The sequence below is a fragment of the Leptopilina heterotoma genome, unplaced genomic scaffold (assembly GCF_015476425.1).
Source record: "Leptopilina heterotoma isolate Lh14 unplaced genomic scaffold, ASM1547642v1 Lhet_21, whole genome shotgun sequence".
Lineage (NCBI taxonomy): Eukaryota > Metazoa > Arthropoda > Insecta > Hymenoptera > Figitidae > Leptopilina > Leptopilina heterotoma.
The window spans coordinates 244,088-271,447 of NW_025110925.1; the positions used below are offsets into that span (position 1 = coordinate 244,088).

Here is a 27,360-nt window from a genome sequence, read left to right on the forward strand (position 1 = left end):
TGTCAAGAAAATTAAGGGTCCCCCACTACTAAATACCGGGCACCACTAAATGATAATAAATAATTAAATGAGCGACGGCACTGTATTTGACGTCACAGATTCCCTTTCCCTTTACCCCCCGAAACCCCTTGTCTACTCAACTCACTAATGACTGCACTGTTCAGAACTGCACTATTGAAAGATCCTACTGTATGTGTGTTTTATAGTTAGCGTACATATATTGACAATAGTTACCTATAAATAAACAATAAGAAGTGCAAAAAAATTTTTTAAATTTTTTTATTGATGTATTGACCGTATGCAGAGCAGCTATTAAAAATTACAGTTAAATTTAGCATTACAAATTCGAATTATCGAGGAATGAATATTCACTCCACTTAAATGGAAATTTGATTTTTTGGTTTAATTGCATAACAAACGGACGTTAAAAAAGTGTATGTTTTTTGTCATTAACAAATGAAATTACTCGGACAATTTTTACTTTATCGATTAATTACACTTGTTTCCATAAGACTGTTTATAAAAAAATCCTACCCACCTTATAGAAGAGGGGAAGTAAGATTTCTTATTAAAAAAAATTCCTGACATTTAAATTATTAATACCTATTTATAAAAATTATTAATATTTATAATTGGAACTCACACCAATTATAGTTCAATATATGTATTTTATGAAAAAAATTCCATTTAAGGTTTTGTGGGAAATTTAGGTTGGCGTTTTCCCATTTACCAAATAAAATTAAATAAGGCATCAATAACTTTTAACAATATTTATTTAATAAATTGCCATCTGGCTGACCACCCAACTTTACATGTATTTCTTTTCGAGTACGGATCTCAAGTGTCCGTCGTCGCTCAACTCATGCACTCTCCAGCTCGCATTCTCATACTCACGAGAGGGGGAACAAAAACTAAAGCCCGATTTCAACGTGGGCAAAGGCGAACTTTAAGCCTACCGCCACAGTTTTTTGCTTTTATATTTCAATTTAAAAATAGGGTAAGTGTTGGTATTCCTGCGAGTGACATAATTATTGCGATTTTTAAAAAATTATTATTTTCATTTTGAAATATACGCCTAATTTTTTCAAAATAATTACAAAAATTATTGTGAATCTCACTTGATAGAATAGCTCATAAAAATTTATATTCCGACAATTATTAATTTATTTATTTAAATTTGAAATATATTATGACAGAATTCTGTGAAATTATCAAATATGACAGTCATGAATACATATTAAAAACCGTTGATATTTCCAATATTCACTATAGTATACATGTTTCAGTGTTACTAATGAAAGCAGTATACTTTATTATTTGAAAAATATATTAATTTACCCATCTTTCATTGATTTTCAATTAATAATACTTAAAACTATATTAGTAGCAGAATTTTTACTGCATGTTAGTATTATTGCGATTTTTAAATACGTTTACTGCGCAACGCATACTAAACATAACCTCTTTTTTGACAACCAGCGCGGTATACGACACCTGATTTTCTGCAATAATACTCGCACAATAATTGGTATTTTTAGTTTTTAATTAACTTTTTTAAATACAAATAATTAACGAAAATATAATAATTGACCTTTAATTTGTAATTGAAAAAACTGCATTTCATTTTTTCGTAAACTTAGACGAGCTTCTCAAATTTAACCTACACTAAAAATTCGCAGAAATACCCACACTTACCCTAGGAAAATATCTTCGAAAAATGTAGCCACAAAGCCTTTTTCTTCGACTCCGTTCTTCTTATATTCTTCTATTGTCTTATTGTATTCAGCTATTAATTTGGTTATAGTTTCATTATAGTTTGTGCGTATTTTTTCCATTTTTTGTTCATGTATTCTTAACTCTTCTGCCTGTAATTTTTCATAATAATCATTATGTTTTAGATCTATATGAAAATTTAATCTGTATAACATAGCCTCTAAAGCGATTTCATAATCTTTCCTAAATCTTATCCCTAAGCACTGATCAAAAAATATCATAAATTTAAAATTTTGTAATAAATTTAATTCCTCAATCTTTTCTCTAATCTTATCATCGATTTCTTTAAGAATTCGTATCTTTCTGTCATAATTTATTCCGGGTTCAAGTGCTTCATGTAGAATTTCACTAATTCTGTTTAAATCCTTTTCAGTTCCTATTCCTTCGGATTTATTTGTTGCAACCGCTTCTGTAGTATTAATTCTAATTTGTGCAAATTCTTCTACAAATTGTACCAAAAACGTCTCTAATATACTGATTTGATTCATTGACTGCAGGTTACTTCGAGTTTTTAAAAGGCAATTTTTTGAGGAAGGTGAAATAGTTGGTAATATATCCTCGAAAGAATAATCAATTGTCAAATGAGAACTTTTAATAGCATCTACAATATTATAATCAATGTTTTGAATCTCTGTAGGTGTGTTAACTTGCCGGAAGATACCAACTTGATTCTGGTTAGTTATTATGTAGTTTATAAACTGTCTTGAAATAGGATTCATTTTTATTGATGATAAACTCTTCCGTTGTAAATGATGGTTTATAAAATCAAGATCTACTTGTTCCCCGTATATTCTAAAAGGTGCTTTTGAAATTATTATTGCCATGCTTCGAAAAGTATTTATAAACATTTTTCCAAATAAGTTTTCAAGATAATTTAAAAAGTCTGTCAATTGCTTAGTGTCATCTCCTATTATATGAGCAAAATCAACAACTAAAATAAACTTTACTGATTTAACACTATGCATTAATCGATAAATATTAAAAGCATTTTTTATGTCTTGCATTTGACCTCGGTTGTCTCCAAATCCGGGAGTATCCCAAATATCCAAATTAGGTATTTTAGTTGAAGCCCATTTTGAGACTTCTATAGTTTTTGATTCTGATCCAGAACCAATTTCTGGTCCTGGAGATTGGTCTTCTTTTACTATTTCCTTAGAAGCATATGTACTTTTTTTGAACATCTTCAAGTTATTTCCCATCAAGTAATTAATTAGTGTACTTTTGCCAGATCTTGCCATGCCTATGCAAATTGCAACATTCCGACTGTCATCAAAATCTTTCTTATAGTCCATAGCAACATTATTAAAATAGTTTACTAATTCCATTATTTCATTAGTACTCAAATCACAATTTTCGCAATTGATTAGAGAAGCTACTAAGCTGATAATTAATATTGTAATCATTTTTTTTCAATGACACAATTTCCTCAAGTATTAATGCAATTCGAAATGATTATTGATGATATTCTGAAACCATAAATACAGCACTTAAAAAAGTTAGCATAAACTATTTACGATGTAAAATTTATCGCTCTTTTAAAATGCGTATGGTTAAAATTTGTATGTAATGATAAATGCAAAATTAAAGCAAAGGAATTTGTCATTCGGTATTGGAATTTATCCAAGGTAAAAATCTCTCTGAATTTAAAATCTCTCTGAATCAACTTCTCATTTAAGCTTCTGAATTTCATGTACTGACAGTACAATTTTTCTAATATAGAAACCTGCTTTTTCTAAAAGTTATTTTCGAAATTAATGAATAATTTCTAAATTATTAATGAACTTAAAAAAAACAAGATCATGGTGTTAACTTCGTCTAACACCTTGGATAAATATATAAATACCGAATGATAAATTTTATTCCTTTAATTATATGTTGCCTATGAAAGTATGAATCTACACTTGTCATAAGTCTCTATTAAAAATTAATGACCACAAAGACGACCGTAAATATGACCCCTAATATGGGCATATTAGTGGCTCTTTAAACGACCATTCAAGTGACCGCAAATTTGAAACAGCATTAGTGCCCCTATTAATGGTCCTATTTGTGCCCGTATTAATGACTTGCCAGCTCGTCAGATCAACAATATATAACAAAACTTAAAAAAGAATTCTGCCGTTCGTATTTTATTATATTCATAGTCATCGAGAAAATTTTCATTGGAAATCCACTACAGTCCGTCAACGTCGTCATTAGTCGAAGTCATCAGGGGAACTGCAGAACTGTGATACGCCAACTGGTGTTGACCCCGTTGCGGTAGCCATTTTTAGTTGTGTCTTTTTTATTACATGTTCCAGAAAAATATAGAAAATCAAAATGACTGATGCAACGGGGTCATCTTCACGAGATTTCGGATTTCTATAGGGATGTGATTCCAGAATAGTCCAGAGCACCAGGAAGAAATTAATTGTTGTTTTGGTACTGTCAAAATACTGGCAGCGGACATTTTGAATTAAAGACCCGAAGTGCTGGTGACTATAGATAATAAGGCGCTCTGCAATACCGGCAGCGTCTAACTTACCCCGCGCGGATAAGTGTAGAATGTAAAAATAATAGTACGCCTGGGACTCAACTTGTGCTTAGTGGCCAAAAGGCTAAATTGCCATTTTGCTAAACCACGCACAGCAAAACTGTTTTACCGACTGAGTGTTTCGAACCTAACCTCTTACTGTGTAAAATTTTAATTTAGCGAAATGGCAATTTAGTCTTTTGGCCAACAAGCTTGTGAAAACGAAACCGAAGCGCGAGTGCAGCGACGCGTTCGTGGCTACACGGCTATTTAATTTCATTCTCTATTTGGTGTCCCTGCCGAAAGAATGGACTGAAATTGTACTGGGGAATTAGTACTGAGAGCTCAGTGCTATTTCAATGAAAATTTGCTGCGTTTCAGCACTGAAATTGTACTGGGAAAAATTACCTGCAAAAGGGTCGCTATCGGTGATGTTTATGGCCTGACCGTCATTAAGTTGAAGGACGAATATTTCTTTGTTAATGTTAAAAATAATTTTTATTTATATTTTAACATTATATTTGTTTTTCATGAACTCAGATTCTTTACAAGTAATTATTATGTAGGTATATGCTAAATATTCATGTTAATCTAAATTCAAAAATAATATCCGTTTTTAAGTAACAATAAGAGTTTGCGAGATAGTTTATAACTTTTTAAATTAAACATTTTTTATAATGAATTTTAGATATTTGTAATCATGAAACATCACAGATTAAAATTTTTTTGTTTTGAAAATTAAATTATTTAAATTGTAAACTTTTTAAGCCATAAAATTATAATCCCATACAACAATAGGCTTTCGGGTCTATTGTTAAAGCAGGAGTTGCAATATAATTATAAAATTTAACGGGAATTTCTTTGAAAATTATGGTAACCTTTTTTTATTTTCACTTCCAAACTGTTAACAATGGTTTGTTGGGGGCGCATGATTATTCCTCAAATTTCAATTTCCTAATGTTCAAAACATCGAAATTCTTATTATGGAAACATCATTTCGCATAATTTTCAGTTTTCGAAATTTCATTCAACATAATTTTTAATTTATCGATTTATTCTTTATCCTATTATTTAAATAGTCGAATTGCTTTTTAATATAATTTTTAATATGTCGAAAATTTTTTTGACATACATTTTGTTTTTCCGAATGACTATTTGTCATAATTATTAATCCTCCGAATTGCCATTTGACATAATTTTCAAACCTTCGAAATATTATAATTACATAACTTTCATTTATCAAAATTTTATTTATCATAATGTTCATTTACTCGAATTATCAAGTGACATAATGCGCACCCTGTTTAAAAAATTTGATAGAAATGGATAGAAAAAAATTTCTTTCCATTTCAATCCTGTTTCTGAATCCAAAATTTTCAAAAATTACAATCAGTTTCTATCACATACTTTTAATAGAAAGTCTATCCAAATCAATACTTTTTCTATCCGAAAATTGTCCCATGTTGTCCCACTGATTTCAAAGAAAGTCCTATCAAATTCTATCAAAATTGATTATTAAAAATTGTTTCCAATCCAATAAGATTTTTTGATTTAAATTCTATCAAATCCTATATCGAAAAATGACAGAAAGTTCTTTCCTATTGTATCCAAGGTGGTTACAATTGAAAACATACGCTTTGAAAAAAAATATTTGTGGAAAAAATAATAAAAGATTCTTATGACCATTAATAACATTATATTCTTAGCACACTCCAAACATACAAGCATTTTAATTAAACTGGAAGAATTAAATTAAAATTTGTACCCTATGGGAATCGAACCCCGCACCTATGACCTATCTATCTAAACGCTTAACGACCGCGGCTATCGAATCGACGTGAGAAATATTTTTCGACCTGTCTATATAAACTGCAACTTTGAAAAACGTAAGTTTATGTAAAATATTATAATTTTTGTAAGTACCTATAAAAATACAAGCAGAAATTAAAATATTTATAGAGATTTGCAATATATGCTATTATGTTAAAAATATTAATTAAATATTTAATAAATTTTTGCTCAAATGTCATTTGACCGCTTTGTAATTTTTTGCAAATATTTGCAAAAAATAACATCAAACGAAATAAAAAAATAAAAAACACAGCTCAACTGTGTTAAAAAAATTTCGTTGATTTTCTAAAATGTTAAAACTTTTATGAAAATCTGTAGTTCACAACAAAACAATAAAGGGGCGCATGATTATTCCCCTAATGTCATTTTTCCGAAATGTCATTTTATCGAACTGCACTTTTGCGAATACTTATTTTTGCGAAAAGCCAATTTTGCGAAATGTCACTTTTGCGAATTGTCAGTTTTTCGAAAAGCTATTTTTGCGAATTTTCATTTTTGCGAATCGTTATTTTTACGAATTGTCAATTTTCCGAAAAGTCATTTTTGCGAATCGCCATTTTTACGATTTGTCAATTTTCCGAAAAGTCATTTTTACGAAAAGACATTTTCGAAAAATGTCATTTTTGCGAATTGTCACTTTTGCGAATCGACATTTTTACGAATTGTCAAATTTCCGAAAAGTCATTCTTGCGAAAATTCCTATAGTGAATCTATATATGCATACAAGCAGATTTACTATAGGAATTTTCGCAAAAATGACTTTTCGGAAAATTGACAATTCGTAAAAATGGCGATTCGCAGAAATGACAATTCGCAAAAATAGCTTTTCGCAAAAATGACAATTCGTAAAAATGACTTTTCGCAAAAATGACAATTCATAATATTGGCGATTCGTAAAAATGGCGATTCGCAAAAGTGACAATTCGCAAAAATGACATTTCTCAAAAATGACATTTCTCAAAAATGACAATTCGCAAAAATGACAATTCATAATATTGGCGATTCGTAAAAATGGCGATTCGCAAAAGTGACAATTCGCAAAAATGACATTTCTCAAAAATGACAATTCGAAAAAATGGCAATTCGTAAAAATGACTTTTCGCAAAAATGACTATTCGCAAAAGTGCAGTTCGGTAAAATGACATTTCGGAAAAATGACATTCGGGTAATAATCATAAAATTTGATAGAATTTGTATTCAAACCTTTTGATAGAGAAATAATGGATTTTCATGTGGAAAGAATTTGATAGATATTCAATCAAAACTCATGGATAGCAAACTATAAGAATTTCTGACTCATAGAATTTGATAGAATTTGTATCCAAATCTTCGATAGAGAAATATTAGATTTTCATTTGGAAAGAATTTGATAGATATTCAATCAAAACTAATGGATAGAAAAATAGAAGACTTTTCGACTCATAGAATTTGATACAATTTATATCCAAATCTTGGATAGAGAAATATTAGATTTTCATTTGGAAAGAATTTGATAGATATTCAATCAAAACTCATGGATAGCAAACTATAAGAATTTCCGACTCATAGAATTTGATAGAATTTATATCCAAATCTTGGATAGAGAAATATTAGATTTTCATTTGGAAAGAATTTGATAGGTATTCAATCAAAACTCATGGATAGAAAATTATAAGATTTTTCGACTCATAGAATTTGATAGAATTCGTATCCAAACTCTTGATAGTAAAATATTGAATTTTAGTATATTATTAACTTTGATAGATAATACATCAAAACTTATGATAGGAATGGATTTAATTTTCTACTTTGGATAGAAGTGGATTGGATTTTCAATATTTGATTAAATTGGATTCGAATTTCAAGGAGTGAAGGAAGAAAATTCTATCAAATCATATCCATTTTAATAATTTTTTTAAACAGGGCATTTACTCGAATTCTCATGTGACATATCCTTCAAATCTTCGAAATGTCATATTTAAGAAATTTCATTTATCGAAATTTTATTTGTCATAATGTCCATTACTCGAATTATCAAGTGACATAAAACGCATTTACTCGCCCGGTAAGAAGACTTGAATAAAAAGGTATTAAAAATTATTTCATCATCAATAAAAAGACGAAAATTTTAAATACTTCTGAATTCCTTTTTTGTCCGCTAAATTTAATACTTCTATTAAGTCAAATTCTACTATAAAATGAATCCTCCCTACTAAAAATAAAATCACAAAACGACAGAAATTTAGTCAGAATCTCTGACGTTTTTAGGCTGCATTTGTTACGATTGCAGCCACAGAACGTCAGGCTTGAGTCATGTTTAATCAGAAAGCTTCAAAAGTAGTCAGAGGTTTTTTATACAAAGTCGACACCATTTTTTACCTGGAAAAAGGTCAACTGACCGTCATGAAATTCAAGGGAAATCTTTTTATTTGTTTATATTCATATTTATTTAAACATTATACTTGTTTTTCATCGATTTAGAATTCATCTAACAATATGCTCTTATTATGCATGCAGTATATCTTTTAGAACTTGAATTCAAAAATGATATCCTTTTTTATTTAACAATTACGGTTTTCGAGATACGTTACAGTTTCCTTAAAAAAATGTTTTTTATAATAAATTTTAGATATTTGTAATTGTGGAGATTTCTAGATTTTGAATTTATATTCATTTCACTTGAAATTTTAAAATTGCAAAACTTTTGAGCAATAAAAATTAGGTTAGAGACCCGAACCTCGTAACAATAGACCCGCAATTCTATTGTGAAAAAAGGGCTACGCACAAATTTCAAGTTTTAACGGTACTTTACATTTACCGGCTATATTTCGGTGAGGGGCTGTAAATAAAAAAAAAGATTTCAATGCTCAATAATCACAATCCATAAACATCAGGATTCAACAGGAGCATAAAAAATTCTTTAGTCAGAATTAACCAAAAGCTTCAGGAATCGTCAAAGTAGTCACAAAACATCAAAATTTCTGACGTTCTCTCTTTATTTCTGATTTTATTTTTAGCAGGGCTTTTCAATGCCCAAAGTTTACAATATTAGAATGAATACATTTTAATCACTTAAAGTGGAATAAATTTGTGATCTATCTAATGCCTTTTAATTCCTTGTAAATCAAATGCTTGCTGGTGACAAAACAAAAATTGACCAATCAAAATCCAAGTTGCTTGAGAAAAGAATGAAAAAAGAAAAGAAAATGGCTCTGTTCATTGACAGTTGTAATGTGCTTGACTTTGTAACTGCGGTGATAAATGGCGTCAACTGCGACTGTCCACGTGCATATAATCGGGTGCAAATTACCAAAGTGCAAATAAAATCCCACATAGCACCGAGAATTTCTCTAAACTAGACAGGATCTCGCCCAGTGAGGTTATAAATCTTGCGTGGTAAAAGTCATGGAGAATGTGAGGTTATTTAAATGTCCGTATAATAAGGAAATATTGAATATCAAACTTGAGCAAAAATTTTACTGTAAATAATAACTTGACATGTTCAGGCAATATTGTATCAATGTTGCATGCAATATTCACCCAATTATTAAATTTTCGTCTGCTAATATAAACTGAGCGATTTCCTGTTAAGTTTCAAGAAATTTTTGGTGCTGTGTGATTTTTATGTAAATCACGTATAATGTAAAACTTTTATTAAAACTTTATTTAATTTTAATTATTACTTTCCTTTATTTCACTTACTCATAAAAAATTGACTTCCTGAGCATCACATTTTCCATAAATACCTATATTTAAAATTGAATACCTTAATACACCTAACCTAAAATTATGTGCTTTTTAATTCCTTTCTTATACATTGGTCCCCTTGGTCAACGTTTATGTGACGATATTAAAGGGAATTAAAAATCTTTTATTTGTATACTTTTATTGGGAATTCGAAACTCAGGACAAAAAAGGAATTAAAAGGAATTCAATTTTTTCAATACTTTTTAATGCAAGCCTTTTTACCGGGCGAATTCTCATGAGACATAACCTTTAAATCTACGAAATGTCATATTTCAGAAATTTTAATTTATAGAAATTTTATTTGTCATAATTTTCATTTATTCGAATAACCATTTAACATAAAATTTATTTGTCCGAAATTCCATTTGACATAATTTTTAAACATCCGAATTACTTTTTAACCTATAATGCAAGTCACAGAAAGTTCATTTGTCCTAAAAATAACAATGAAATTTTCAAATATTTTTCTCATTTCTATTGTTATTTTTAGGACAAATGAACTTTCTGTGACTTGCATTATAGGTTAAAAAGTAATTCGGATGTTTGAAAATTATGTCAAATGGAATTTCGGACAAATAAATTTTATGTTAAATGGTTATTCGAATAAATGAAAATTATGACAAATAAAATTTCTAAAAATTAAAATTTCTGAAATATGACATTTCGTAGATTTAAAGGTTATGTCTCATGAGAATTTGAGTAAATGCGTTTTATGTCACTTGATAATTCGAGTAATGAACATTATGACAAATAAAATTTCGATAAATGAAATTTCTTAAATATGACATTTCGAAGATTTAAAGGTTATGTCACATGAGAATTCGAGTAAATTAGCTTTATGTCACTTGATAATTCGAGTAAATGAACATTATGACAAATAAAATTTCGATAAATATAAGTTATGTAATATAATATTTCGAAGGTTTGAAAATTATGTCAAATGGCAATTCGGAGGATATTAATAATTATGACAAATAGTCATTCGGAAAAACAAAATGTATGTCAAAAAAATTTTCGACATATTAAAAATTATATTAAAAAACAATTCGACTATTTAAATAATAGGATAAAGAATAAATCGATAAATTAAAAATTATGTTGAATGAAATTTCGAAAACTGAAAATTATGCGAAATGATGTTTCGATGATAATAATTTCGATGTTTTGAACATTAGGAAATTGAAATTTGAGGAATAATCATGCGCCCCGGTTTGTGGACATAACCTACATTTAAAACTATGTTAAAGGACTTTAAAAATGTCTACCGAAACATTTAAAAAAAACGGACTGAAATTGTACTGGAGGCCAGTACAATTTCAGTACTTTTTCAGTCCATTCTTCCGGCAGGGGTTGTTGTAAAGCGCATTACTCCGTAACTTTAAAATTAAAAATTTATAAGTTGTGTGCCATGTCAGGGCGAGGAGCGATGAAGATCGGCGTCGTATTGACGTTAAGTCCCAGTGACTTACAATTGTTGTTTTCTCGACAGATTGGTATAAAATTTGTGACAAAGAGTTCGTTACTTAATTCATTTTATTTAAACTGTTTAATATTTCTATTTTGTGAGGTTAAGTCGTGTATCGAATTTAAATATTGCCGGTTTTCGATGAGTCGCCAATTGCGAATTTTGGACAAGTTTGAGGATTTGCAGGTTTGACCATAGGACCGACCGAGAGAGGGGAGCAGTGCTGAGTGCAGGTGCAGGCGAACTAGGGCCATTCCAGTTTCCGAGCTGAGCTGAAGGAAGACACATCCTTTCCCAATATCTTTTATTTAAATTATTAATTTTAGTTTGTCTGAGTGATTGAGTTTATTGAGTAAATACTATAGTTTGATTTAATTTCGTGTTTGATTTATTCAAAATTGTAGAGAAAATGTCAATTTTTTATAATATTAAAAAAAAGTTAAGAAAAATTAATTTTTCAATAATTTGTTTAAACAATAATTTTTTATTGTTAAAAAAAAGCTAAGGACATCAAGGAATTTTCTAGAAAAATTATTTTCTCAAAATTTGAACCTTCCTTAATAAGTGGTTAAATTTTTAAAAAAGTGATTTTTGATGTTTTTAGAAAAAAAATTTTCAAGTTTGCGCTACGAGTTTTTGTGCGTTGCGCTAACAAAGCAGCGCCTATATCAGTGTATTTTAAAAGATGATATGACCTTTACTGCTCGCCCCTAATACATTTATTAATTATTTATATTCGTATATATTATTATTATAAACAGTTTAACAATATATTTTTAACTTCTTCATAAACATTATTTTCCTTTTTTAACCTATTAATGCCCATGGGCACAGGAACGCATATATAAAAAGTAACTATTGGGATCCTGGTATGGGGTCTAATGATAATTTTTGATGATGTTAATAATTAAAAAAAATTTTTTTTTAACAATTTGTTATAAACAAATGAAGAAAAATTGATTTTCATAAATAACTGATAGCGCCATTCGATTCGACGCAAAAAACTACTACGAGAACGTATATTACATAATTTAAAAAAAGACATATTGTTGTAAAAATGTTATAATCAATACTGTATGGAGGTAGATTTTCTATTTTTCCTAATGCGCAAAGTTTTGTGGTATTGCAAGTTCTTGAAAAAAATATAAAGATCTATTCTTTTGAATTGACTGCTAACGATTCTAGGTAGTTAATTCAAAAGCATAGAATGTTCAACGAGAAAATCTGAAGTGTTTATTATTCTCAATTGACTGTGTCATGTCCTCGTGACTTTTCTTAAAATTATATGTAAAACATTGTGTACTTATATGTCTATCAGAAAGGGACAAAACTTTGACTTTTCGTTAAATGAATATATTTTGTCTTGTTCATGAAAACTGGCACGTGTAAACCACCCTCATTTAAGAAACTAAGAATATCTTTGTCATTATATGTGAATACCTTGCCTTTGAATCATAAGGAACAAAATTTAATTAATTTTCCTCGCTGGTCACCCCTATAATTGTATTGTAACCCTTGGTAACAGTTAAAAAACTAGGGTGATTGCAGATTTGTCACCTTTTTCTCAGTCAAGATCCGCCATCGAAATTATACTCATCGTCTTTGTAAAAAATTACGTCAGTGCTGTTGAGCGAATAAGTTCTGTTTGTATCCAATTCTTGACTCCTGGGTACCCCTTTATAAGTTCTACGTTACCCAGTTTCTACCAACCCGCTCATCCAACGTTCAATTAACGCTTGGGAAGCGTACTCAACGCTCAGACAACACGCATCCAACGTTCAACTAACGCTTGGGAAGCGTTACTCAACGCTCAACGCTCAAGAAAGTCTAACACAAAAAATACATTGTAAGTAAATTCGTCTTTTATCTAAAATCTTATCTTTGGGTCCTATTATTATTCTAACTGATTGGTTTCTCATTTAGTGTGAAACCCAAAAGGACGGACCAAGTTCGAGTTGTCAATTCCAAAGATTCTTATCAAGGTTCATTTTGTAATTGAGAAAATAAACGTGTCAGCATTCAGTATTTAAGCTTTTATTTTATTAAGCCTGTTCCCTTAGTTCGAAACCGTCGGTTTCGTAAATAAATCAGGCAACTAATTAAAATAATTAGTACTAGTCTCCTTCTGGGACATAACAACAGCATCGAATTTCAGAAGCGCATTAAAAGGAATAGAACTTTTGACAAACAATTTGAAAAAACCTAATTTTTCTAATTGTCTGTAAGAGCTCCTGTAGTTATTGTCTTAAAATAAAACGCAGTGGCAGCTATGTTTTGGGTCGTGTGAATTTCATTGTAATTTCAGTGCTCAACAGCTAAACTATTCATAAAATAAACAGCTAAAATTCATAAAGATAATGCACCTCTTCGTCCTATTATTTCGCTAATAAATAGTCAAACTCATCTTTTGGCCAAAATCATATACGAAGAGTTAAAAACTGTAATTCCTTTACCAAAATCTCATGTAAACAATAGCTTCGAGTTAAAAGAAATATTGAGGAATATTACTGTACCACAAGATTTTGTTTTACTTTCTTTTGATGTTAGTTCACTTTTCACTAATATTCCATGCGATTTAGTTATACAAAGCCTTGATAGAAAAAACAATATTATTCATAATAAATGTAAAAATCCTTTTGTTGACATTATTAATTGTACTGAATTTTTATTTGATAATACTTATTTTGTTTTTGATGAAAAAATTTATAAACAAATTTACGGTACTCCGATGGGGTCACCGATATCTCTATTTTTTGCGGATATTGTAATGGATGACGTGGAAACTGATTGTCTGAATTTGCTTAAAAATAATTTCAATTGTGTTCCTCTATTTTATTATAGATATGTAAGCGACACACTTTTGTGCGTCCATAAAGATCAAGTCGAGCTTTTCATTGATACTTTTAATTCGTTTAATATTAATTTAAAATTCACTCATGAACTAGAAATGGATAATAAAATAAATTTCCTAGATATGACATTAATAAAAAATAACAATCAACTCATCACTAATTGGTATCAAAAATCCATTTCTTCTAATAGATTGATAAATTATTTTTCACGTCATCCAATTCAACAAAAGAAAAACATTGTTTACAATTTATATGATAGAGCAATTTTATTGTCTCACAAGTCCTTTCATGATGAAAACATTAAACGAATCTTTAAAATTTTGCAAAACAACGATTACCCTTTAGAATTTATACAAAAAATATTAAAAAACGAAAACATACATTAATTCATAAAACAATAGATAAAAAACAAACTAACAATGTCGTTAGTATTTATCAACAACTACCTAAAATCTGTATTCCTTTTAATAATATTTATTATCAATTATCTAATATTTAAAAAAAATATAATTTACTTTCTATTCCTATTGTGGAAAAAAGCTTAAGCTCTGTAATAAAATTAGGAAAGGACTTGACGAAAAAGTGGGATCGGAATAATATTGTTTGTAAATTTAATTGTAATAGTTGCCCTGCAACATATATTGGTGAATCAAAGCGTACTTTGAAAAAAAGAATTAGCGAGCATAAAAACAAAAACCTCGAATCCGTTGTGAACAAACATCAAACTGAATATAATCATTCTTTTAATTTTGACGATGCAGAAATTTTAGATTATGAAACTTCTTATAAAAAACGATTAATTTCTGAGATGATTTATATTAAATGCAATAATTTTACTATTAACAAGAAGGAAGATATACAGTTTCTTAGTAATTCCTATTTTCCTTTGCTTAATAAATTGAAATAATGGTTATAATTCATAATATTTCGATTGCGGGTCATTGACCCCATCGACTGTATATAACGCGAAAATTGTCACCGGCTCAGTCAGTTTGACTAATAACTCGTTTTAATATGTTTGTGATTTGTAAATTTAAATATTTTATTTTTTTTGTTGTATTGCGTTTATTTATGTTTTTAATTTATTGACGTGATGTTTATTTTGTTGACTTTAACTAGGTAAAAATTGTTTTTTATTTTTTGTTTAAATTTAATTTTTTAAAAATTTTGTTGTATTAATTTTTATAAAAAAATTTTTTCTATTAAAGTGACCTGATGATGGTGGCGAACCTGACCACCGAAACGTCGTCTATTTTTTAAAAAAGTAAAAGAGTGTTTTTCTTTTACCTTTTATATACGTCTTCCAAAAATCGAAAAAATTAATTTATTAAACTATTAAAATTAAATATTAAAACTAGTGAAAATATGGTTAAAAGGCGCAAAGTGCTTACGATAAAATATAAAATGCTCTTATTGAAAGAAATTTTCAAATGTTAAATGTTTAAGTCAAGTTTTGAAACCTAACCTCACTTTCTAGTGGAATCTTGAGAGTGAGCTAATTCAGAGGAATAGAAATTTCTACTGATTTGCTGTACTTTCTCATTCTTTTGAATGCGCGTTTTATATTTTTGTGAAGTCAATTCAGAATAATAGACTTTTCTGAAATTTTGGCACAACTTTAGATGCGTCAGTTGGGCCAACCACAATTTTCAAAGTTTGGCCAACTTCAACTGCCAGAGGTAAAAAATTATTTAAAAACTAAATTATTTAAACAATTAACAGGTAATTATTAGCGGGAACATCAGATATAACCTTTAGCTATTATTATTAAACACAATCTCATACATACATTTTCGAAAATATCTAACGCTCGCTGGGATCGAACCCCTAACCTAACGCACCGAAGACTTATACACTGACCACTATGCTACGCTTACATGGGAATATATAACGTTAAATATATATTAAAGCTGAAACAGTCGGGCCAACCGTGGCCCAGATTTTGGCCGACCTAGAAAGTATAAGTCAATTAAACTGCATTTGACAAAGTTTTGCCAACCGTTGGGCCAACTGAGGCCCAGAGTTTGGCCGACCAAGAGAGTTTAAGTTATTTAAACTGTTTTATAAAGTTTTGCCAACCGAGGACCAGAGTTCAACCGACCATGAAAATTTAAGTTAATTTAACTGCGTTTCACAGAGTTTTGCTAACCGTCGGGCCAACCGAGGCCCAGAGTTCGGCCGACCAAGAAAGTTTAAGTCCCCAGTGAAAAATTTCTCACCGGTCCAATATCGGTCCAATATTGGGAGCCTTTATTGGACCGATCATCGGTCCAATAAAGGCTCCCAATATTGGACCAATATGGGCTGGTGCTTGGGATGTAACGGGTTCGCCAAGCATCGGTTGTTAATATTGGTCCAATATTGGCAACCAAGAGAAAATTTTTTTTAAAATAAATTTTTTTAATTAAATAATAATAATAAATTAATGTTTATAATTTTTGTTTAATATATTTATTTGTTTAATTATTTATTTTCAATAATTTATGTAAATAATAAATAATTAAGGAAGATTTCGACTATATCAGCAATTAGTGACATCTATTAGACGTCAATTGAACTCTTTGGTTTAGAGTTAGGTGTTATTCTTAAGATAATTATTCCGATATGGTTGTCGGTAAATAATTATATTTTTGAATTTAATTTTTGATCTGAAAAAATAAGCCGCGTGAACGACTGCACTGTGCATCTGTGAGGACTCGAACCCCAGTTAATAGCTGCCTTTCGCGGGACTAACGCCTACCAATGCACCATGCCAACACAGCCTGGACGTTCACGTTTCTTATAATCTCAGATCAAGCCCATACACTAGTCGAAGAGCTGTATAGTTAATGTAGGGAATTATTTGCTGATTGAGAATTTTAATTAAGGAAGATTTCGACTATATCAGCAATTAGTGACATCTATTAGACGTCAATTGAACTCTTTGGTTTAGAGTTAGGTGTTATTCTTAAGATAATTATTCCGATATGGTTGTCGGTAAATAATTATATTTTTGAATTTAATTTTTGATTGATTTTTGATTGCTGATATAGTCGAAATCTTCCTTAATTAAAATTCTCAATCAGCAAATAATTTCCTACATTAACTATACAGCTCTTCGACTAGTGTATGGGCTTGATCTGAGATTATAAGAAACGTGAACGTCCAGGCTGTGTTGGCATGGTGCATTGGTAGGCGTTAGTCCCGCGAAAGGCAGCTATTAACTGGGGTTCGAGTCCTCACAGATGCACAGTGCAGTCGTTCACGCGGCTTATTTTTTCAGATCAAAAATTAAATTCAAAAATATAATTATTTACCGACAACCATATCGGAATAATTATCTTAAGAATAACACCTAACTCTAAACCAAAGAGTTCAATTGACGTCTAATAGATGTCACTAATTGCTGATATAGTCGAAATCTTCCTTAATTAAAATTCTCAATCAGCAAATAATTTCCTACATTAAATAATAAATAATTTATTATTTATAAATTATAATTATTTTAAAATGCAGCAGCTATTAGGAAATAGCCTTCTGCAAAAAATTCTATCATTGAAAAATCAATGATAGGCGAGAGATATACTCACAGATATACTCTGGTCTCGCGACGAATCTCTCGATACTTATATACACTGGAGTCGCCGTGTCAGTTGCGAGAACGGTTACAGCGTCCCTCTTGCGGCAGAGATAAGAAAATTATCACGTGAACTGCTAAATCGCTTTACCGTCGGCCTTATTATACACGCAGTTTACGTGATAATTCTTATCTCTGCCGCAAGAGGGACGCTGTAACCGTTCTCGTGTGGGATTGCAATTGCACACTTTGTACATAATAAATAAATGTTGGAAAGGTTCCCACAACCTTACGTGTTCAATAAACGAGAAAAATATAATTTATTATAACGACTTTATTCACTTATAATATTTCGTTGATCAACGAATATAAGAGAGATGTGACTCGTTCGACTGTACAGTTAATAATGTCCATTCACACACACACATTCTACTACAACCTTTTAGCCCACATAGCACAATAGTATGAGGTAAGGTTATGTTGAGTACTAATCGTAAGGCTCATAAGGTTACACGATATTGCTGTGGTAGACCTGAGGTGAACTAAAAACTTCCGCCATGGAGGTAAGGTTACATGTTAGGGTGTGGTGACTATATATGATAAGGCCATGGTAACCTTACACGTTAAGGCTGAGGTAACGTTACATGTTAAGGTTGAGGTAAGGTTACATGTTAAGGTTGAGGTAACGTTACATGTTAAGGTTGAGGTAAGGTTACATGTCAAGGCTGAGGTAAGGTAATTATCAAGTTGTAAGGTTGAGGTAAGGTTGTGATAAGTTTACCAGTTATAGAAAATATTGAAAAAATAATTAATAAATAAATATTCAATTAAAATGTTAAGTTTGTTGCTCTTCTCTATTTTGGAAACCTGACATGAAGCAGAAAATTTTGAAAACAAATTTGGGGGGACTGGGATTCGAACCCGGGATCGGCGCGCATAAACCTATCATTCTAACTAACTGAGCTAAGTAGAGAACTGGCAGAAGGAAAATTAATGTTGCCTTTAAGGAGTTAATCATCTTCTTGGTTCACCTTAAAGGCAACATTAATTTTTCTTCTGCCAGTTCTCTACTTAGCTCAGTTAGTTAGAATGATAGGTTTATGCGCGTCGATCTCAGGTTCGAATCCCAGTCCCCCCAAATTTGTTTTCAAAATTTTCTGCTTCATGTCAGGTTTCCAAAATAGAGAAGAGCAACAAACTTAACATTTTAATTGAATATTTATTTATTAATTATTTTTTCAATATTTTCTATAACTGGTAAACTTATCACAACCTTACCTCAACCTTACAACTTAATAATTACCTTACCTCAGCCTTGACATGTAACCTTACCTCAACCTTAACATGTAACGTTACCTCAACCTTAACATGTAACCTTACCTCAACCTTAACATGTAACGTTACCTCAACCTTAACGTGTAAGGTTACCATGGCCTTATCATATATAGTCACCACACCCTAACATGTAACCTCACCTCCATGGCGGAAGTTTTTAGTTCACCTTAGGTCTACCACAGCAATATCGTGTAACCTTATGTGCCTTACGATTAGTATTCAACATAACCTTACCTCATACTATTGTGCTATGTGGGAGGGTAAAGGGGATTTCACACAGCAATTCCCCACACTCGCAACTGACACGGCGACTCCAGTAAACGGGATCCACACACACATACATACATTTGGGCATTTGTTCAGTGTCTTATATAACACATTCTATATAGATGAAAATTTGCTTAAAGCATTTTTTAAAATTTTTTAACTTAAAGGTGTACAAAGCTTCCTCCACTAGGAAGCAAAAAATTCTAAACCTAACATACTAGTTTTTACTTAGCTGACTTCGTCGCCTAATGTGGCGGATACAGACAAGACGGTGATCCACCACATTCTTTTTCTATGGAACTGCCCTATTATTAAACCTCGTCCGACGAGACTATCCATATACTATTATTTATTTCCCTTCAACATTCGTTGCAGAAGTAATGGTAGATTTGAATGTTAAACTCATTTTTCTTTAAATTGCATTTTGAACACTTCTAAAATTGAATAATTACTATTTTTAATTTTTCACCTGAGAGGGTCTAAGACCGTTCTAACGGTTTAAAATTTAATTAAGATTAAGAATATTGCTCGTATAGATAAGTCCAATAATATTTTATCTAAAGGCGCTCGCACAGCTCTACTACCTGCCTGCCTGCAGGTCGTCATGGTAACACATAAGAGGAAGAGAGTCAGAAAATTCAAATTAAATGTTTTTCCTCCCTTACTCTCATTGCGCCTGACTGCGCTGGCAGGCAGGCAGTAGAGGTGAGAGAGTACCTTTAGAGTTACTTACGTAAATACTGCTTACTCTCAGCTTTGGTGAAAAATTTTTTTGCGGATTTAATAAATAGATCGCACAAACTTTAATATTTAGAAACTGCGTGAAACTTCCACAAAATGTTGAAGGTGAGTGGATGTGGCTAATACAAAACGTAGTATAGATTAAAAAATAATAAAATTTATCAATAAGGAAACAGAGCAGTTTGCCTAATGGACGTTAGAAAATACTGATATTTATTATATATCACAGTTTAATAACAGTTTCACGAAAAGAAATTTAATATAGTTGTCAAATTTTATGTTTATTTAAGAAATTTAGACAAAATAATTAAGAAAATTGGTTTTATTATCTGACAATGTGAATCATCACCTCATCTGTTGAAATTTCCCTCGAACCGTCATTAATAATAATTAGTACGGTAATTCAAGGTCATTGCAAAATAGAAACAAAACTGGAATCGCACATATATATATATATATATATATATATATATATATATATATATATATATATATATATATATATATATATAAACGAAAGAGTATGTTAGAGAAGTATAAGAGATATACCTATCCTTCTCTCATTCATAAGTTTGCCATTACCCCCCACAGCACCGAAACTTTCCTAAAAATTTATTAAATATTTATTTGCAATATTCGGCATATTTAACTGAAAAGTTTAGTGAAAATTGAGTAAAGATTTAAATGTCCCGATTAAATAAATGTTCAGGAAAGTTTCGCGCTAAACATTTATTTAATCGGGACATTTAAATCAATAAACATTGCAGTTCCATATTCCGAACATTGCAAGTAAATATTTAATAAGTTTTTAGGAAAGTTTCTGTGCTATTCTACATAAATTTTTTGATAGAAATATATAAAAGTTATTTATATTTTTATCAGTTTATTAATTTTTTTAATAATATACAACAAATGAAATATTCATCCAATATATTTATGATAAAAAATTAGTTTCCCAAATGTATAGGGCATAATATTTTATAAATCTGTCAAGAAAAGGCATTATATTTAAAAAAAATATTAGATCTACTTTGTCGATAAGTGGTGTACCCCCTTAATGAAAAACTCTACCGAAAATTTTATATATATACGTGACTTTTGAAATAATGCAATTTTTTAAAATGTTACATATGTTTGCTTTTATCTACTACTGTAAATTTGAAATATTACTAAACTTTATGTACTGCTATAACCAATCGCAATAAGTCACAGGTGCATACGGTACAGAAAATAAGAAAATTGTATTTATTTATTTATAAAAAAAAGTCAAGCAGTAAATTTTATTAAAAAATGTTAATTCTTTTCTTATCGAAAAAAATGTCAATTTAAAAATATATAGATTCCCTTCAAATGAAGGAATAAAAATTAGAGCTGTGCAAAATAATTCGAACCGAACTGTTCGAATTTTTTCGCCTAGTTCGAATGTCGAAAAACCGACATTCGAACTAGCCCAGTTCGGATGTCGAATATTCGACATTTCGGTGCCCCAAAACCGAACTAAACTCGGTTCGGTTCGAATTTTGCACAGCTCTAATAAAAATGTAAAAAATATATTTCTTAAAATTTCAATTATTTGAAAAAATTCTATTTAATTCAATAAAAACAAAATTATTAAATTTGGTTCCTTAATTTAATTATTAATTGAATTTCGAATAAATATATATTTTTTTAAATCAAATTTTTATTCAAATGAAGAAAGAAAATTTTTGATAAATATTCGTTTCTTAATTATAGTTATTTCTGAAAATCGAACATTTTAAAAAAAAGGAAAAACTTTTGCTGCGCATAATTTTTAAACATATTTTTGTACATTCTGTATATATTTTTAATAATTTTCCGAAAATTCTTCAAAAATTCAATTATTTAAATACAAAAAATTCAATGTTTTACAATAATTGTAACTCTTTATGTTTTTTTACAAAAGTTATTAAGATATAATTCCTATTTTCAAAAAATTATAATAATAAAATTCCTTAAATTAATCTTTTAAAAATATTTGTAAAGATATATACACATATATATATATATATATATATATATAGATGATAGTTTTTCAATTATATCCAATTGAAAAATTTCAAAGAATTAAAATTTGGTAAAATCTTTGAAAAGTATAATAAATAATATTTGTTCGATTCAAGGAAGATAAATTAAATAAAACAATAAATTTTCATTTTTTTGACAACGTTTCGATATAGACTGGTTCGCCATCATCATCAGGTCACTCATTATAAAATTACATCATCATTATGTAATTTTATAATGAGTGACCTGATGATGATGGCGAACCAGTCCATCGAAACGTTGTCAAAAAAATGAAAATTTATTGTTTCATTTAATTTATCTTCCTTGAATCGAACAAATATTATTTATTAACAATATACGGAAGGATAAAAAATTATTTTAAATTTGAAAAGTATAAAAAAAATAATCAAATTTTTGAACAATCTTAATTTAATTTTGTATAAATTTTTATGAAAAATTGTAATATAATTTTTCGATAATAATTGAATGTCTTAAAAGAATGTTTGTATAATTTAAAAACAACTAATTAATTTTTTCAAAATATGATTTTTCTCTAAAATGTTAAATATAATAAAACTCATCGCAGAATTTCAATTATTTTTAATACAATTTTAATCGAATTCCTCAAAAAATGTACTTATTCTTAAAATTTTTATTAAAATTCGTCACAAGAATTCAATTATTTAAAAATTAGGGAATAAAATTCTTTATAAGAATTCCATTTTAAGAAACATTCAATTATTCAATAAATTATTCATTTTATTTTGTATTTAATTAATTAAATTCTCGTTTAGAATTCTCTAATAAAAATTGATTTAAAATGGAGTTTTAGTAAAAGTTTTAGATAATAATTGAATATTAAAATCATTATAACGTTAATTGAGGGCCTGCATACAATAACAACCGCTGCGCTTGGTTGTAGGGGATAGTGATAACGGCCCAGGCAGAGGCCCTCACTACTGTCTGGCTGGTATTATCCCCTACAACCAAGCGCAGCGGTTGTTATTGTATGCAGGCCCTCAATTCTTAAAAATAATTGAATTTTAATTAACTAACAATTCTGTAGAATTTATTTTTTTTTGTAAATGCTTCATTAAATTTTTTTTTTGAAATTATTTCAAGTTTTTATTTAGATTTAATTCAAAAATAATTTTTGGTTGACTGTATTTCAAAGATAATTTTGTTTGATTAAAATATATTGTTTTTTTTCAGTGTATAGGTATTAAATTGCAAAATTTTTGAATAATCGAAATTTCGTGAAATTTAATTGTAATCAAATGGATTTAAAAATTCTCAAAGAAGTTCTTCAAAAATTATTTTAAAAAAATAATTGAGTTAAAGAAGAATTTTAGTTAAAAATTCTAGAAAATGTTAATTGAATTGAAATGATACAAATAAATTTTGAAGAAATTACAGTAATAATATTCTGATAATATAAAATAATGATTTTATCACTCGGTCATCTTTAATTATTATATTTAATTATTAATAATGATTAAATATTTATTTAAAAAAAGAAGTTATTGATGTTTTCGAATAATTTGACAATTAAAGAAATTCGTTAATAAATGTAATAGAATATCTTTTAGAGTATATCTTCAATTTCAGAGTGAATCTGAATATTAAAAGATTTCAGTTTTTTTTAGATATTTGTAAATGGAGAATTAATTGATGAACTCGATCTTTGTTGAATTAAGTATCAAATGTACACATAGAAAATTTTCGCTTTGGTAATTAATGGTATACGCCTTTTCTATCTTAACGCATACTCAAGTCAGTAAGTAGTCCAGAACATGAACACTTCTTATATAGAATAAGATACGCACTCAGTATAAGCAGAAATATCGCATGAAACAGTATAAAGCAAGATTCATCGAAAAAAAGTTTCCATACTTTGTAAAACATAATAAAAATTTATTTGTAAGTAAAGTTTATGCTAAAGAAAAAAAAATAGCAAAATTTCATTATTATGCTGCAAATATTGTGATCAATTTAATTGAGTTCCTTTTCTAATAATATTGTTATAGAAAACAAAATGATTATTACATTTTTTTTCTTTATAAAGTAATGTGTGATACCAGCAGACAAACCGTCATAAGCACTTCAGAATTTGGTTTATATTCGGATAGAAATTCAAATTATCGTGCAAATTATTATGGCAATGTGCTTAGAAAATCCGTGATTGGTGTTATGGCCGTAATTGCAGCTATATTAGTGAGTATACCCAATAAGGGGACAACAATTTTTTTTTATTTTTCAAAAAATAATTCAAATTCTTCAATTCTAAAATTTAGAAATTAAAAAAAAACTTTTCTAATAATATTATAAAGAGGATATCCCTGAGATTTTCTGTATAGATATATGCGATGCTGTGAAAGTAATAATCTCTAAAAATGTATTATTAATACAAAATTCAAAGCAGGTGTAAAAGTTGATTGTATATTATATATTTATTTGTTTTATCTCAAGAATCACCTTCTTTCCACATGTAAGTGAAAGTAGACAGAATGCAATTAATTTTAGCATGGCCTGGAAACTAACTAGCTAACTTACAAACTTAGTTACTAACTAACTAATTAACTTACAAATAACTAACTAACTTACTGACTAAATTACTAAACTAACTTGCAAACTTTTTTTTTTTTTTTTTTTTTTTTGAGGAGTGTCTAAAAATGCCTTACGCATCCCCTTGGAGGGGATGCCATAGGAAATAAGATTCATCAAAAGATTCAAATTCAAACATTATTGAAATTACTTAAACAACTTATAAAAAATTATTATAAAACATGAAGAAATCGATCACTCCGAGTCTTCGACATAACCGAGTTAAAAATTGGTAAGGAATTTATAAAACATTAGTAAGTAATTGAATTTTTTGCAGAAGAATTTTAATATTTACAAAGATAATTAAAATTTTGAGGAGAATTAAAAAAAAAATTTTTGAAAATATTTGAATTTCTGCAAAGAATTTTCTTACTTTTGAAAATAATTGAATTCTACAAAGAATTTTATCAGAACCTTTTTGAAAATAATTAAATTTCCAGGATGAATTTTATTATTTATGAAGATAAATAAAATTTTGACAAAGAAATTTAAAAAAAAAATTTGAAAATAATAAAATTTCTAGGATGAATTTTTTTATTTATAAAGATAATTGAAATTTTGACAAGAATTTTATTAAAATTTTTAGAAATAATTAAATTTCAGAAAAGAATTTTATTATTTATAAAGATAATTAAAATTTTAAACAGATTTTTTTAAATTTTATTATTTATAAAAATAATTTAAATATTCAACAGATTTTTAAACAAATTTTTGAAAGTAATTGAATTTTGCAGAAGAATTTTGATACTTATAAAGATAATTGAAATTTTGAGGAGAATTAAAAAAAAAAATTATGAAAATAATTGAATTTCTCCGAAGAATTTTATTACTTTTGAAGATAATTGAATTTTGCAGAGAATTTTATTACTATTTATAAAGATAATTGAAATTTTTACAAGAATTTTATTAAAGTATGTGTTGTCGAGAAATGTGATTTTTTTTTTACAATTTTGACAATTTGGTGTTTCCTATTTGTCGTTTTTTTTTAAATTTCATGCGACTTTTTTCCCACTTTTTCGGAAATTTTATTCAACTTTTCGTGACTTTTGTTGTGAATTTATGGGACTAAAGAGGCTCCCTGTATTTTGTAACTAAGTTGGTTAGTAAGTTAGTTAGTAACTAAGTTAAGTAAATATGTTAGTTAGTAAGTTAATTAGCAAAGCTAAGTTAGTTAGTAAATTAGTTAGTAAGTTAGCTAGTAACTTAGTAAGTTAGTTAATAATGAAGTTAAAATTAGATAGTTAGTTAGTTAGTTAATAAGTTAGTAAGTTAGAAAGTTATTTAGTAAGTAGGTTAGCAAGTTAGTTAGCTAAGTAAGTTAGTTAATAACTCACTATTTTCCCGGGGAAGTTAAATTTAGCGAATTTTGACAAATAGTAGGCTTGGTGTTTGATTTGAAGTGAAATTTCATTTCCAGTCGAAAATAACATCAAAATGGATGTTTTTAATCTTTTTTGGTGTTAATGTAAACCTAGATAGATTAATGTGTTGCTTTAACGTGATGTTAAACACCGTTTTGGTTTTATTTTAACATCTAATGATTTACTGTGTAACTAACTTAATATAAGACTTTGTTTTTACCGTGAAAGAATTAAATTCTAATTAAACTATGAATAGAAGTAAAAATATTGTCATTATTAAAGACAGAATTTGAGAATTGCCAATAGAGAAATTGATGTACTGGCTCAATACTGATTTACTATTTTCGAGAAAAATAATGCAATGAAATTAATTTTTGTACATATATAATATAGTCTTTGGTTTTTTCATTCAGTAGTACACCAATATTGGATCAAAATATATATATGTTACAGATTGGTATACTTCTATATGACTTTGCTGCTAGTACCAGTGGAGAAAATAAAATAAAGCAAGAGACAAAGCACGCATTTATTTTGCAAAAGTTTTTGAAAAGATCCAACGGAACATATAAACAGAAAGAAAATAATTAAGTTTTAAAATGGTATCCTATTACCATTTAATGTAAATCTAATTATTCAACGATTAAAGTCATTTTTTTTCAAGTTGCAGAAATTATTCAGATAACTTATACTAAGTAGCTAAATAAGTTCAAGAAAAATTGTAATATGTAATAAAACTATAAATCATAAATTTTATTTTGAAAAAATGAACTATATTATTTTAAAAATAATTTTAATATTATTTTATTTTTTTTTAGTTTCCTCTTTCCTTATTTAGAGAGACCTCATTCAAGCGCCATTAGAAGCTATACGTCCTATCTATACTCGTATGACAAAATCGTAATATTCAGTTTGATCGTTTTTAGAATTTTTAAAAATTATTTTTCCCAGTTTTCCGTTTAGGTCACAAAAGTTTACGGTAAGTGAATTTTCTTGTCATTTTAACTTTCTACACTTATAACAACGATTTTTAATAAAAATTAGTGATTTAGTGAGCCAAATCTATTTTTAAGTTGATTTTTGTTACTTCCCCCTGGCTTACAAAATTCACCGAAATTATTTAAATTTGTCAATTTTTAAAAATAAAAAAGTCAATTTTGAGATAATTTTGGTTTTATATTTTGTTTATTGCAATTTTTTTTACATTTCTTTTTACTTTATTAAAAAATTAATAATACCATTGTTCTCCTTAGTGAAAAATGAAAAAAAATCCAATGAATTTCTTTTGCAGT

At 28.5% G+C, this 27,360-nt stretch overlaps 2 protein-coding genes across 5 annotated transcripts; one reads left to right on the forward strand and one right to left on the reverse strand.

Annotated features, from left to right (window-relative positions):
* Positions 1-755: 755 nt before the first annotated feature.
* On the reverse strand, positions 756-20,209 carry LOC122501497. Of its 2 annotated transcripts, none has more exons than XM_043611005.1 (2): positions 20,071-20,209; positions 756-3,239 (listed from the first exon to the last, which is right to left on the reverse strand). In XM_043611005.1, exon 2 carries the CDS (start codon positions 3,174-3,176, stop codon positions 1,692-1,694), a length of 1,485 nt encoding a protein of 494 aa, XP_043466940.1. In that variant the 5' UTR covers positions 3,177-3,239; positions 20,071-20,209; the 3' UTR covers positions 756-1,691. The 2 variants fall into 2 exon arrangements, with proteins under 2 accessions (XP_043466940.1, XP_043466941.1); XM_043611006.1 differs by having other exon boundaries at positions 20,086-20,176.
* LOC122501498 lies at positions 20,047-26,839 on the forward strand. Of its 3 annotated transcripts, none has more exons than XM_043611007.1 (3): positions 23,708-23,880; positions 24,169-24,317; positions 26,522-26,839. In XM_043611007.1, exons 1-3 carry the CDS (start codon positions 23,841-23,843, stop codon positions 26,657-26,659), a joined length of 327 nt encoding a protein of 108 aa, XP_043466942.1. In that variant the 5' UTR covers positions 23,708-23,840; the 3' UTR covers positions 26,660-26,839. The 3 variants fall into 3 exon arrangements, 1 of the variants encoding a protein (XP_043466942.1); XR_006301572.1 differs by lacking the exon at positions 23,708-23,880 and adding an exon at positions 23,893-24,023; XR_006301571.1 differs by lacking the exons at positions 23,708-23,880; positions 24,169-24,317 and adding an exon at positions 20,047-20,183.
* The last annotated feature ends 521 nt before the right edge of the window (positions 26,840-27,360 follow it).